General features: G+C 54.9%; 1 protein-coding gene across 2 annotated transcripts; it reads right to left on the bottom strand.

Moving 5' to 3' along the window:
* Window positions 1-271: 271 nt before the first annotated feature.
* On the bottom strand, window positions 272-13978 carry LOC309876356 (nuclear GTPase SLIP-GC-like). Of its 2 annotated transcripts, none has more exons than XM_082756521.1 (19): window positions 13825-13978; window positions 13008-13119; window positions 11956-12048; window positions 11421-11526; window positions 10736-10958; window positions 10218-10427; window positions 9425-9655; window positions 9006-9181; window positions 8286-8304; window positions 8008-8094; window positions 6341-6446; window positions 6105-6238; window positions 5395-5559; window positions 4390-4547; window positions 3544-3676; window positions 2981-3089; window positions 2221-2357; window positions 1164-1254; window positions 272-927 (listed from the first exon to the last, which is right to left on the bottom strand). In XM_082756521.1, the coding sequence occupies exons 2-19, from the start codon at window positions 13021-13023 to the stop codon at window positions 878-880; spliced, it is 2244 nt and encodes a 747-aa protein (XP_082612647.1). In that variant the 5' UTR covers window positions 13024-13119; window positions 13825-13978; the 3' UTR covers window positions 272-877. The 2 variants fall into 2 exon arrangements, with proteins under 2 accessions (XP_082612647.1, XP_082612646.1); XM_082756520.1 differs by having other exon boundaries at window positions 13008-13116.
* Window positions 13979-14307: the final 329 nt, after the last annotated feature.

Here is a 14307-nt window from a genome sequence, read left to right as displayed (position 1 = left end):
GTGCCCTGCCTCGGGGCACGGAGCTGCAGGGTCCCCACTTTGTGATCCCTTTGCAGCCACCCCACCAAGCACCCCACCAGGACTGGTGTGGGCCCACTGCCATCGCTCCCCGGGGGATGCAAGGTGGGGACAAAACTGCAGCTGCAGCAGAGAAAGGCAGTTTCGGGAGAGTGTTTTTGAGGTTTCTCCTCAACCTCAAGCACCCAGCCGAGCAGCCCGGATACTTCTTTTGCATTTGGAAAAAGTATCGGCCACACTTACCCCCAAAAGGTTTGTATTTTATTAGATTTCATGTAAATCGTTTCCAGCAGATTTGCGCTTTTGTGGCTTTTGCTGCTTACCTGCCACACTACCAATTTCTCTGGGGATGGTTCCGGCTTTAATTCAGACATGGGTGTCTTACCCTGCTGGCTTACACTTGAGAACTGATATACATAGTAGAAAAGGATTTACTTTTATGAAAAGATTATAAAAACCACACATAAACTATATACTTTTTGTACCAGTGCAATCAAACTAATCATCTGTTGTCCTGTTTCCTTGAACACGTTCAAGAAAGCAACCGAGGTCTCATGGTTGCACCTCCAGGGCTCGCTGGAAAAGGCCGGCAAGGGGAAAAGCCCCTGCAGGAGGGATGTGACACGGGACCCCCAAGGGACCCACTCCATTCTGGGTCCTCATGAGCCTGTGTTCAAGCTGCTCAGTCTAACCCCTGGCATCTTTAAAATTTCTACCTCAAGCTGGCCACCATAGCAAAGCAATGAACTGAATGAGTAAAAGCAAAAAAAAAAAATATATAAAAGCAAAAAGATAAAAAAGAAATGCTCAAAATGTAAAGAAAGCCTCTTCGTGCCGGCCTTTTTGGTCAGCCAGGCTGTCACAAGTTTTTCAGCATATCCAGGATATCTTGGTATTCTTCCTGCAGATCTGCAAGGAGAAAAGCAAAATGAGGCAGACTTCGTTGGCCTTTTTGTTTTTTTTTTTTTTTACAGAATGGGAATAAAATGATAATATGATTAAGTACAAATGAATGCAAACATGCAAGTAAGCTCGGGACCTGCAGACCCCAGCTGTTTGAGGACACACAGCTCCCCAAATCTGCCCCCAAGCCCTCTCCCACCCACCCACCACACACGCCCCGGAGAGGAGAGCTCAGCCCGTACCCGGCAGCACGCTGACCGGTGTGTCACACTGGCTGAAGATGACGCTGAGCATGCCGAGCATATCCTTGCTGAGCTTCGTGCTCATCTGCTCCTGCAATCAGAGAGGGCGACAGCATCACTCTGATGTCGTTTGCGGAGAGAAGCTGCGCTGGAGGCCTCCTTACACAAAGTCTGCTGCAGCACTGCGCTCTGAAGCCCTCGAGCTCCGGGGGTGCACTGGGATCTGCTGGGATGGCCAAGGCTGTGACGCCAGAGATGGCAGCTTTGGCACTGGCATTCCCAAAAGTCTTGCTGGGGAAGCAAGAACCTGACCTGCGATACCCAAAGCAGCTGAGGAGTCGGTGAGGGGAGCCCGCACCCCCCCTAGGTGCCTCTGCTCAACCAGCGTGCCAGATCTTTGGCCAGCAGAAAGGAAATTCCCTCAGATAACTGTGATGAATCATGCTGTGCGTGACCGCGGTTCGAATCCGTCGGGTTTCAACCCACGTGAATGAGTCTGAGTGGCCTGGGATGAGGTAGAGGAGAGTTCACAGGAAGTCAGAAATCTGGAGACGCAGGGACCGAGGTAGGAAATCCCCACCTAAAAAACTCAATTTTTTGTTTACTAAGAGGCCAAATCTCTTTCTGGAGACAACCAGGGAAATGAAGCCAAACCAAACTCCAGTTTGATGGGTTTTGTTTGTTTTGTTTTGTTTTGTTTCTTTCTCGGGACAGAAAGAGACTTGAAGTGCTATGCTGAGCCACTGCAAAGGTCAGGCTGGAGCAAGTCCAGGCAGCTGAGGTTGATAAAGATTTTCTCACCAGCATTTCTGACAGCTCTCACATTGGTAACGTTGCAGAACAACCTGCATCTCGCCTCAAACCGTCACAACATCCCGCAGGATCCATAAAATCCCCCGGAGCATCACAAGCGCTCTGCAGCGACCACCGGTCTGCGTGGAGGGCGGCAGCGCCTCGTCCAGCCTTTAGCTGCCTGTCACAGTTTCTGCTCACCCATCCTTGGATCTCCAACAACAGTTTTTGCAGTTCCAGCAGCAATTTTTGCAGTGTGACTCACCGTCAGCTCCTGGAACTGGCTCATCATCCTCTCCTTCGCTTTCTCGAACATCGCCTGCCGTACCTCCACCTCGATGCTGTGTGCCAGCATGCTTTTTATCTGCTTGTACGTGTCCTTCCCTCTTATCTTCTCAGCCTCTGTTGGGCAGAGGTGGGAAACATCAGACTGCTGTCAGGAGCCCGCAGCAGGCGTGGGCAGACGAGCTGGGGTGGTCTTTGGGTGCAAAGCTCACGTTGAGGCCGTGCTGCCCGCGAACCTGCTGCTGGCAGACTTCTACCTCCCAGTCCTCTTCCCAGGCGACTTTTGCCATCCTAAAGAATTCCTTTAGCCAACAGCAAAACCTTCAGACTGCCTCCTTCCACAGCCCTCCAGGCCTTGCCCAGACCCAGGTGGAGTTCCCCTCCAGTACCCTCTGGCAAGGTCTCCCCCTCCCCAGCCCCAGGTGCTGCTATCTCCTTCCCAGGGAGGAACAGCCTTCGTTTGATCCACAAGAAGTGTGGTGGGTCCCATCACGGCAGGCAGCAATGGCATCAAAATTACAAGGAATTTATGCAGGAGGGTTTGGAACTCCAACGTTTTCTTCCCTGGTTAAGAAGACTGTGACCTGCTGGACTCGAAGGCACAAATTTACTCAGCCTCCTGTCCTCGCAGAGGACAAAGCCTTCTGCGGACTCCACACACAAGCTGGGAGAATGTGCCCCAGGGCCAGGCATCAAACTCACAGCGTCAGCTACACAATTAGCTGGAAAAGCAGCCTTACCTCGGTAACACGGCGTTAAGGTGCTTTGGATGGACAGCTCAAGGGACTCATAGATGGCCTTCTTTTTCAGAAGAATTTCTCTTTCGAGAGCTCTCATGATGATGTCGGTCTGCAGGAATCAGGGCAGAGCATTTCCCAGCACCTCCAACCCCCCGTTCACCAGCAGAACAAAGAAATGCTCCGAGGTGGGGAGCAGGTGGAGCACACCAGGGCTCGCCCCAACCCTTACATGGACCAGATCCGTTGCGTCTGGTCACCTGGAGTTCTCTTTTACGAGCTTCTAGCAGAGCATCCACCGAACCATCTAATGATACCCCAAGGACGAAGTGCGAGCTGCCTGTGGCTCAGCACTAAAAACAATCCTGCTGCCCCCGACGCTGAATAGCAGCTACTGGTCATCAGGGGTTGCACCAGACCCCCAGCCAAAGCTGCTGACACGACGCACGTCAGACTTTTCCGCGAGTTGTACCCCCCGAGCTCCTGCCAAGGGGCTGGCGCCCACTCCCAGGGCTGTGCCAGCTACACAGGGATATCTCATTGGGTTTTCCCTGCTTCACACTCACCTCTTGTAAGAGGAATTGGAGCTTGGACTCATTCATATTCGTGTCCCTTGCAAACACCATGAATTCGCCTTTTACCGCCGTGCTGAACTCATTGATGGCAGCCTGCAGACTGGTCCTCGTGAGCATCTGTTTTCTGTGTGGGTGAGACCCCAAAACTGTTAGACCCACGGGCTTCCCCCGCCTCTCTTATTCTCTGCACGTTGCCAGCCAAGGTGAGCTTCTCTCATCAGAAGACACAAGGCTTCCAACTCCAGCGCAGGGATGTCCTCGCTACCTGGGCTATCTGGCTGGCTCCCTCTTCTCTGGGGACTGGGAAATAGCAAAGTATTCATTTTCTTTTTTATTATGCCTGAACCCATGTGAAACACGGGGCAGAAAGGGATGGAGCTGCAAATGCCACTTAATTTCTATATTGAACTGTTAATGTGGTACATCAGTACCACATGGGGCTGTGGGGAATCACAGAATATCCCCACTTGGAAGGGACCTACAAGGGTCATCGAGTCCCACTCCTGGCTCCACACAGGTCTGCCCAAGATCAGTAGGAGATCAGTCACGACTGGGAGAGAGATGTGGAAGTTGCTGAGACAGGTTAGTCAATTAGAAGCTTTGCCTAAGTAAATGAACTGCAGTTGGGCATGTTTAGTTTGCCTCCGTGAGTAGTCGATGTAATGCTAGCTTAGCTTTTTGAGGGAGGAAGAGATAAAGACCCGAGTGCTTCCCAGACGAGGTTGCCTGCAGATGGCAGAGAACTCTTTTGTAGGAGTTTGTAGTTGTGTAGGAGAACTCTTTTCTTGGAGTTTCCAAGAAAATGTGGCTTGGTTCCTGCTTGCCCACCGCTCTCACCTGAATATGTTTGCAAACATCATTTCAATTGCTGCGTAGATGGGCTCAGCCAGGCTTCTGTTGATGTTTATGCGGTGGAAGACGCGGGACACGTACACCCCGTTCCTCCTGCACACAGCTTTCAGGGTCATGTGGAAGCCTTTGGACTTCTCGCCTATCTGCAGGAGGAAGAACGCAGCAAGTGTGAGCAGAGCCACCAGCAGCAGTGCTGCTCCCAGGACCAAGTCCTTCACGTGTAGTTTCAGAGCTGCTTCAACTACCGGTAGCAAATGTCACAGTGAGAGAAAAGCGGGAATTCAACTATGTCCTCTTTTAGCCTTTGGTGCCTCCTGCAACGTGCCTGTGTTCCCTCAGGGTGGATAGCTCTAAAGACGGCAAAGCTGGGTTGGGGTCTAAGCCTGGAAGACGCTCATTTCAACTGTTTAGAAACACACGATCACTTGGTGTCCCCCCTCTATCAAGGAAAAAAGGTCTCTGCAGGATGAGCGTGCAGCTGTAGGGGCATAACGTGCTTCCTGGGACCTGGTCCCGGAATTGTAATAGTCTGACTCTGTCCAGGAGTCCTGCTGAGGAACCAGTCCTAGAAGGACTTGCTGCTTGGCAGGAGGACCCGGTGGGCTCTGGGGAGCTGGCCCATGGCATGGCCGGCTCACCACTGTCCCTACACAGTGCACTTCCCAAGACTTGGCCAGTCCTGATGGCACGGAGCAACGTGGGCAGGCGTTTCTCCACCTGCGTTAGGCACAGCATCTCCTTAACACAACACGTCTGTGGTGGTTTTTGTTTGTTTGTTTGTTTGTTTTTTCCCTAGAATCAAGCTCTCCTTTCTAAGCTAAAGTAACACTGAGCAGCAGCAAGAACTTACCCTGTCTCTTACCCACAGACCTCAAAGCACCTGTCAGTGATTAATGAGTGAAACTCAGCTGATGTTGATGGCTATTGCAAGACAGAAAATGAAATAATCCTACCCAGCCTCAGAGCGTGGAGCAGACCTGCGCCACTCACCGCAAAGATATTTTCAATTTTCTTCTTGTATGAATTTTGGGCAGACTGCACCCCATTGATAAGAAGCGAATCCATCTGGTCAAAAATGCTCTGAGCCGTCTTCTTCAGCTCCTGGATCTTCGTTGACACAAACGCGTTGAGCCTGTCCTGATGCAGGGTTGGACCCTGGAAAAGTGGGACGGCACAAACCTTGACAAAGCTGCTGAGTGCAAGGCCAGCACACTCCAGAACTGTCCTCCCTGGAGCATCCTGAGCAGCTCAAATTTAAGCCAAGACCGCAGAGGGGGAAGCTAGAGCCTGCCTCTCACTGGCACCACGTGAGAGGGCCAAGAAGATGAGGAAGATGAGGTGGTAGCAGGTAATGGGGCTACAGGGCTGGCAAAGCTTGCTCAGCCTCTGCAGCTTGCTTGCTTTTTCATCCTTTCCAAAGAGAGCCAAGTGGCTAGTCAGAAAATGGGTTTGGATGCAGGCCTTGGCCTTGGTGCAGCTTCACAGCTGGGTGAACCAGGCAAAAAGGGCCTTCCATGCTCCTCTCCACCTGGCACTGCTGAATTCCTCCATGCGGGCAGCAAAGCCCTATTTAGGTCACTTCAGGATAGCAAGAGCAGCTCTGCATTTGTTTCCTGAGAAGGATGAGGCTGGCTACCCGGCCCCACAGCCCCAGAAGGAACGGGATGGTGGCAGCGTGCAGGGGCTGCAGCCACACGTACCGGGTTCAGCTGCACGGTGTGGAAAACGTCCACCAGGGAGAAGATGACAAGGATCTCCCGCATGCGCTCTTGCAGGTGATTTCTCTTCACGTTCAGGCAGAGCTTCCTGATTTGGTCCCTTAGCATGGAGATTTCTGAAAGAGAATACGAAGGCGACCTTCATTGCTTTCCCACCACGAATGGGAATCAGTGCACAGGCAGCAGGGCTTGCAGCAAGCACGCGGCCAACCCTTCACCTGTCTCCTCGTTCGTGAGGACCGTGGGGTTCCAGTACTCCTTGGCACTGACGGTGAACACCAGGTCCGCCTTCTGCACCACCTCTGTGTCGCTGGGCAGTCTCGTCTGAAACACACGAGCGTGCAACGTGAGCGTGCAAGAGCTGCCTGAAGCAGCGCAGGGCCCTGTGCCTTCAGCTCCACGTCCAACCTCTCCTCGAACACCCCCAGGGACGGGGACTCCACCACCTCCCTGGGCAACCCGTCCCAAGGCCTGACTGCTCTTTCTGACAGAAATGTCTCCTCATTTCCCACCTGAACCTCCCCTGGGGCAACTCGAGGCCATTCCCTCTGCTCCTATCACTAGTGATAGTCTGGAGCAGAGGAGGCTCAGGGCAGAGCTCATTGCTCTCTGCTGCTACCTGAAAGGAAGGTGTGGGGAGCTGGGGGTCGGCCTCTTCTCCAGACCAAACACCCCCAGTTCCCTCAGCCGCCCCTCACAGGCCTTGTGCTCCAGGCCCTTCCCCAGCTTCGTAGCCCTGCTCCAGGGCCTCGATGTCCTTCTGGTAGTGAGGGGCCCAAAGCTGAACCCAGCACTCGAGGTTTGGCCTCACCAGAGCAGAGCCCAGGGGGACGATCACCGCCCTGTTCCTGCTGGCTGCACTGCTCCTGACACAACCAGGATGCCCTTGGCCTTCTTGGCCCCCTGGGCACACTGCTGGCTCGTGTTCAAGTGAGCATCGACCAACACCCCCAGATCCTTTTCCTCCGCACAGCTTTCCAGCCACTCTGCCCCAATCCTAGCACTGCATGGGGTGGTTGTGGCCAAAGTGTAGGACCAGGCACATAACCATGTGGAACCTCATCCCCTTGGCCTCTGCCCATCGATCCATCCTGTCCAGGTCCCTCTGCAGGGCCTTCTGACCCTCCGGCAGATTGACGCTTCCCCCCAGCTTGGTGTCATCTGCAGTCTTAGTGAGGATGCATTCAATTCCCTCGTCCAAATCATCAATAAAGACATTAAAGAGGATGGGCCCCAACACCAACCCCTGGGGAACACCACTCATGACCAGCCACCAGCTGGATTTCACTCCGTTCAGCACCACTCTCTGGGCCTGGCCATCCAGCCTCTTTTTATCCCAGCACAGAGAGTGTCCAAGCCATGGGCTGCCACCTTCTCCAGGAGAACACTGTGGGATACTGTGTCAAAGGCCTTGCTGAGCGATGTTTTAAAGGCTGTTGTGCTGTCACGGGCCAGCCTTCTCCTGCAGACAAACCCTGATGCAGGAGCCCATGGAATTGCCTCACACCTTGCTGTATTTGTACTGGTGCAACCAAGAGCAAGGGTGCTGGTGCCAGCCACATCCACGGATAGATTGGGCAGGGAGGAGGTGACACGCAGCCCACACCTGCATTTAAAGCTAGTCAGTGACAGAAGGGCTTATAACAACATGTAGAAGATCACTGGTGCAGCTGCCACAGGCCAGCACCTCTCTTCCAGGTGCCCACTAATTTGATAAACCTCGTCACAAGATATTACCTAGATGGGAAAGTTAGATGTTGCCATTTATTTTTTTCATGGCAAATGGAAAGAAAAGGAAGCAAATATATTCTGTGGGAAAAGGCACGTGCATAAGCATTAGCACTGTAACATGCATTTGTTACCAAAATAACAAGGTATACCATACCTGCATCTTGAGCCTTATTGCTCTGGCCTTTCTTGTTTTCAGGTCTTTTTTTGTCTCCAAAATGGCATCGTGCGTGCTTAGATCCTTCTGGATGGCAAATGATAGAGAGTGTTATGAGAATATTCCCAAAACCACCAAGCTTCACCTGCACGGAGGCAAAGCTGCTAGCAAGCCTGCAGGATGCTGGTGGAGTCTATGCACTGGCCCCACCAGTCAGAATATGCAATCAGAAAAGGAATTTGGTTTTTGGCCACTGAAAGCAGCCAGCAGGTACTTACCGGTGCACTGGGATGGTCACTGGGAAATGAAAGAAGGAAAAAAAAAAGACTTTGAGTAGATATGGCAAAGCTGAACCCTAAAGCTTGTCCCTCAGCGAGGGCATGCAGCTGGCAGCAAAATGACAGCCCATACTGACAGCAACATCACCGGGTTTCCTGGCTTACAGCAGACCCAGGGACACGTCAGTGCCTAAGAGCTCTAATCCTTTAATTTGGGCTGTTACAGAACAGGGCAGTACCTTCAGACTCCTCTGAATTACAGATGTGCTGGGATCCCCAGCAGCCTATGGCAGGCAGTAAAAAAAGGGCAAATCCCCAAGTCCTTTGGGCAGGGGGACATCAGCACAGATGCCAAAGGAAGCGGATGACCTGCCTCGATCAGAAAGACAGCAATAAAGGCACAGGGGATGGGGCAGCGCCGAGCGTGGAGCTGAGGCAGAAGAGCAAAGGGGCAAAGTCAGCCTGGGAAAGGCAGGCGTGGTGATGGGGTTGTGCTGTAAAGAGGGCTGGGTGCTAAGGCTCTTGAATGCATAGGAAAAACAACAAAAGTATCAGTGGGAATGATTTGTTACGTGGAATGCCATTTTCCATATGCAGGGTGGGTAGGGCACGCTATGAGTGAGACCTGGCAGTGCCATGGGTGAACGGCATCCAGCCTGCTCTGATGGAGGCACGAAGGCTTCCCTGCAACCCTGACGAAAGGACGGAGCTGTTCTTTACCTCATGTACTCCTCCCGGCTAATCTTATCCATCTTGGTGACCACAAAGGTGATATCGCTGCACTTGCCAATCATGCAAGCTGTAATCGCCTCTTTCAGCATGTTTTCATGTGCTTTGGCCCCATAAACGCGTTCAACATCAGCGATGACCCAAATGGATGTGCACTGCAGGATGCTCTGGGGGGAAAGAGAGGAGAGGAGAAGAGTCAGGTGGGGCACAGGAGCACCGAGGACACCGAACCAGGAGCTGAGGCCTGAAGGCGCTGCATCAGTGCCCGTGCACTGGCACACAGATGGTGGTGGCAGCCCCTACCTGCTCGGTTGTGGCTTCTTTCCCTTGCCACCAGCCCCTGCTCTTTTTGCAGCCTCCCTCATGAAAAGCCCATTCCCCCCCCTGCACTGGTCCCACCTGCCAGTCACCTCTTTCCACATTTCATCCCTCTTCTTGTTGGAATCGCCCGTCCCCGGGATGTCCACGAAGATGACACCTTCAGGCACGAAGTCGGACGCGGGAAGAGTCACTTGCACGTACTTGATGAGGGGCCAGAGCCGCGTCCGCTGGTTGTGGAGGGCGGCACCCCCCTCCCCAGGCCCCTCGTTGCCCTCCAGGTTGCGGATGTACGGGTCCAGTTCCCGGGAGAGAACTTCTGCCTGGAACACCAGAAGCAAATTAACGCTCACCCTCCAATTCACGGTCTCCAATTCTGCCGGGGGAGGTTCAGATTAGGATACGAGGCAGAATTTCTTCACAGAGAGTGTGGTGGAGTCTGTGTCCCTGGAGGTCTTTAAGAGGTGCATGGACGCGGCACTAAGGGACAGGGCTCGGTGATGGCACTCGGTAGCTCAGGTGGATGGTTGGACTTGGTGACCTTGAAGGTCTCTTCCGACCTGGGTGAGTCCATGACTCTCTACAGAAACAAAGCCTCCAAGCAGCCTGAAAAGAGCAAACCGCCAACCAAAACAGCGCAAGAAGCTGCGCAAGGGGCACACCAGCAATGAAGTGTCGTGTGTGCACGGAGAAGTACCGTGGCCCCAGCAGATGGCACAGCCGCAAGCGCTGCCTGGCAGAGAAGCTGCGAGTAGATGTGTGCAAGCAACCACTTTCCTCTGCAAGCAACGGCCCCAGCACCGGGACAAAGCTCTGGGTGCTTCCCAGGAGGTTTGTGCAGCGGGAAGAGGGATGGGCAGCCCTGGAGAGCTGCCACGTTCTCACCTCTGCCGTTTTCAGATCAATAACTCTGGAGTGGGGAATAGTGATGGCAGGCTTGGCTTTCACCAGGTCATCGTAAGTCCTGTTCTCTGCTCCTTCCCCGTAGACAGCCTGCAGCGCTCGAACGGCGTGATCTCTGTCGCAGTCATTCTCATCAGCCTCCCTGTCCGTCTCCAGGAACGCGAGCAGGCTCCTCACCTCGTCCATCCACTCCTGCCACGGTGGAGAGAGGAGCACGTTGCTCAGCAGCTCGCTGGGGCAGGAGCAGCTGCAGCTGTGGTGAGCAGTGGGAAGCAGCAGCACAAGGGCTCCCAACCACAAGAGCGGCCAGAGACCTTCACTCCGGGAAGGAGCAGAGAGCAGAAAGCTGCTGTTTTCCCCGGTCTTCCCTTGGGTTTCCCCAGACGGCCCATAAGACGGGCTGCAGGAGCCTCCTGCAGACCCACACGATCCACAGGCTGCCCCGAGAAGGGGCAGGAGCTGCTCCTTGGCTGCCTTCCACAGCAGGGCCCCAGCCGTACCTCGTTGGAGAGGAGAAAAATCCTGGCTCTGTACTCTCTGCTGCTGCAGGTGCTGATCTGAACCTGGCAGGAGGTGCAGGCGCGTGTCCCTGACACCGGGAGGAAGAAGCGCTTGTGGAGGATGGTGTTGAGCAGGGTGCTCTTCCCCGCGCCGCTGCTCCCGAAGAGCCCGATGTAGATGGGCTCGAAGGTGAGCTTGGAGCTGAGGGTCGTGATGCGGTCCCTGGGAGAACAGAGGTAGGAACAAGGCGGATTCCACCGCAGCAGGTTCAAATCTCAGGGGAGTTTTCGCCTTGCCAGGTGCGATATCTCCACCCAGAGAGCTTGTTCCCAAAGCACAGACCGTGCTCGCCACCGTCCCTCATTTGCCTGCCCCAAGCCCTGGCGAGCCCGTGCCGAAGTGGGAGCAGCTCTGGAGCTCAGCCCTAACGCCTCCCTGACCCCTCCATGGACTGCCAGCACAGCAAAAAAAAAAAAAGGATGAATCCTCCTTACAGCAGGAAGCTGTCGCGGCAAAACCTGCTTCCACCCTCTAGCTTTGGTGGCAATTCCCAGTTTGAATTTTCTGCCTAGGAGCTGGTGCCCACCAAAGCCCCGGAGCACGGCGGAGCCTGGGGGGACGGCCGGGGGCACGTTGCCCAGGGGAAAGCGAGGCTGGCGGGGGTCTCTCTGGCCGCACACTCACCGGAGATAAGCCAGGTACTCGGGCATGTCCTTCAGCTGAAAGAGGTGGGATATCTTCTCACACGAGGCGGTCAGGATTTTTCTGACCCTCTCCTCCATCTTCTCGTCTGGAAGGGAGAGGCGTCGCACGGTCAGGCTGTAGGAGGAGGTAGGTCTCCAAAGGAAGCAGCCCCAGCAGCCCGCGGTGAGCCTCAGCAGGAGGCTGGCACCCCTGGGAGCCGGGATGATTTACAAAATTCCCGTTATTTCTACCAAACGCAGTTCGATGGGGAAGGTGCCCAGTGCCAAGCAACGAGAACGAGTTGAGAACAGAATTCTGTGATTCTGTTGCTGCTGGCAGAGGGGAGCATTTTGGGGTGCTCTGGCTCCTCGGGCAGCACCGAGATTGCTCCTGGGGAGTCTGGGGAGTGGATCCTCCGTGGCAATGCTCAGAGCAGCTGCAGCCTGCTCGTGCCTCTCCTTCCACCACAGGTCCCTCTCCAGACCTCGCTGCATTTTAGGCATGGCTCTGGTGCCACCAGGCTTCCCCTACTCACATTTCCTGAGCGTCTCCCTTTCCTCCTGCTGGAAAGCATCCCGCATTCGCGGTCGCCTCTGGGGGACCTCAGCTGCATCGTTGTTCTCTGCACCTTTTCACAGGGAAAGGACATCAGCATTATTAGCACCACAGCCTCCCCAGGTGTCAAAGCCTCGGAGCAAACAGCCTCACCTATTCCTGACACCGAGAGGAATCAGCCCTCGCAGCCTAAATTCGGGGTGCTGTGGCGCGTGAGGGTGAAGGTCGGATCACCCAGCTGCAGGTTTGGCCACCTGATCATTACCCGAACAAACCCAAACCCTAAAATCTGGGCGGTGACCACCCACCCTGCCGCAGACATCCCTGCCAGGGCAAGCAGCTGCCAAAACTCTGTGGCCCGGGCTCACCAATGCTGCTGGCCAGAGGAGATCTTCACACGTGGTGTCTGCGCGTGGGAACCCAAATCCTTCCCCTCTGGCATCTTTTCCTAACCGGCTTTCTCCGTACAGCCCCAGTAGGGATGTGAATCTCTGCCCCCAGCAGCGACAGGCAGGTAGGAGGCTTTACACCTTGCGCTACCCAGAAAAGCTGCAGAACTGGCCCTACGTTTGTAAAAATCAGTGAAAACAGTAAAAATCGGTGCGGTTTTTGTGCAGGAACGGTGTCGGGAGCCTTGAGGGCATTTTCCCTTCCTGCTTACAGCTGGGGGACTCGTCTTTGTGTCTATTGTTTGTTTCTGACTCCTGCTGTTTGTTTTTTTAGTTTATTTTTTTTTTTCTTCTAGTATCAAGCTTCAGGTTTTGCAAGAAGCACTGCCACACAGCCAGCTCCCCAAAATGAACTACGTTCGGGTGAAGACGCCTTTGCACAGCCCTGCTCCCCTGTGCTGAGCAGGGAACGCACTTCAAAGAGAAACTGCGGCCTCCTGGGTCCTGGCATCTAGCTAAAGACGGAAATCTTTACCCTCAGCAAGTGAAAGCAAGCCGGGTCGGTGTGAGCTGCTGGGGGTGGGGAGGGAAGGGCAGCAGAAGCCTGCAGGAGCGGAGGGGAAGGCCAGGGACAGCGGCTCACCGCGACGTGTTGCCATGTCAATCTCGGCCAAACTCTTCCTCAGTGCCCCGGCGTTCCTGCTTTCCACGAGCAAGCTGACCTGGCTACGACCGCTTCTGTACTCCAAGGACTACTTGGGGAAGTAAAAAGGAAACAATTTTGAAGTTTGCCGCCTGCTTCGTGCCACCCACGCCCCGGCACGACCGGGGTAGTGGCTGGTGCTGGCATGTGCCGCTTCTTGATGCGCACTGCCCTGCCAAAACGGCTCGGGGCTGGCCCAGCACCTGCTCACACTCTGCACGAGAGCCTTGCAGCACTGCCACCACCCCGAAAGACGCTCCCCAGGTGCCTCCTTGCCATCGGACCGCAGAAAGTAAAAAACGGCTGGATTAAAGCTGCCCGGGGCTGCTGTCTGGCCAGACCTGCTCCAAACCCTCCTGCCCCGTGCCGGTCCTGGGCACAGCATCCTGCTGCGAGCAATCAAAGCAGTGCCCAGCCGGGGCACTGATCGATTTGCTTGTACAGAGGTCGCCCTGGGTTTCGACGAAGAAACCCCACGCGCTCGTCTGCGGCGTTGGGGCAGGTTAATCATCAACCCGCCGATGTGCGACCCGCAGCAGGCAGCCAGCTGTCCCAGCAAGGTCATTTATCACATCCTCCCCTCACCGCCAGTGCCCCACCAACCCGCAGCCCCTGCTTCGCCCCCAGCGTTTGCCTCCGTGATTATTGCGACCCCAATCAGGCTAATTGAGGCCAACTCCAGCCGGCGCTGGCACCGCGCACGGCCAGCACCCAGGGGCGGACACGGCCAGCACCCACTGCAGGCAGCTTTTCTCACCTGTGCTCCGGGAAAACTTCCGAAATCTGGCTGTGTTTGGGCAGGGAGGAAGCTGCCACGGGCTCGTCTACAGAGCTATCGGAAAGCTAACGTTTCTCCCAGAAAAAAATAAAATAAAATAAATGAAATAAATCACAAGCCAGAGCTTGATGTTTTGGCTTCCTCCCGCCGCTGCATAAAAATGGTGAAATGAAAGCTGCTGCACGTGTCCTGCCCCTACCACGCTCTTCCTCTTTGGCCCCCCGCCAGCTTCCTCGTGCCCCTGGCTCCTCTCTGCGTGGGTCACATCTCCGTGACCGTCCCCCTGCTCACACCCTTGTACCCTGGAGTGGTTTTTTTTGCTCCTTTTCCTGGAGCCGGGTGGCTCACCTGGCCTGTCCCAGCCTGCAAGCAGCCCCGGGGCTCCTCGGCTGGCAGATGACAGAGCCCGGTGTCACCGTGCAGCAGTGCCCGTGGCCTCATCCTGCCACCTCCAGGCCTTAA

Source organism: Aythya marila (assembly GCF_965140915.1).
Source record: "Aythya marila genome assembly, chromosome: 3".
In the NCBI taxonomy this organism is placed as follows: domain Eukaryota; kingdom Metazoa; phylum Chordata; class Aves; order Anseriformes; family Anatidae; genus Aythya; species Aythya marila.
Note: the sequence above shows the minus strand (reverse complement) of the source record. Positions and strands in the feature narration are given on the sequence as shown.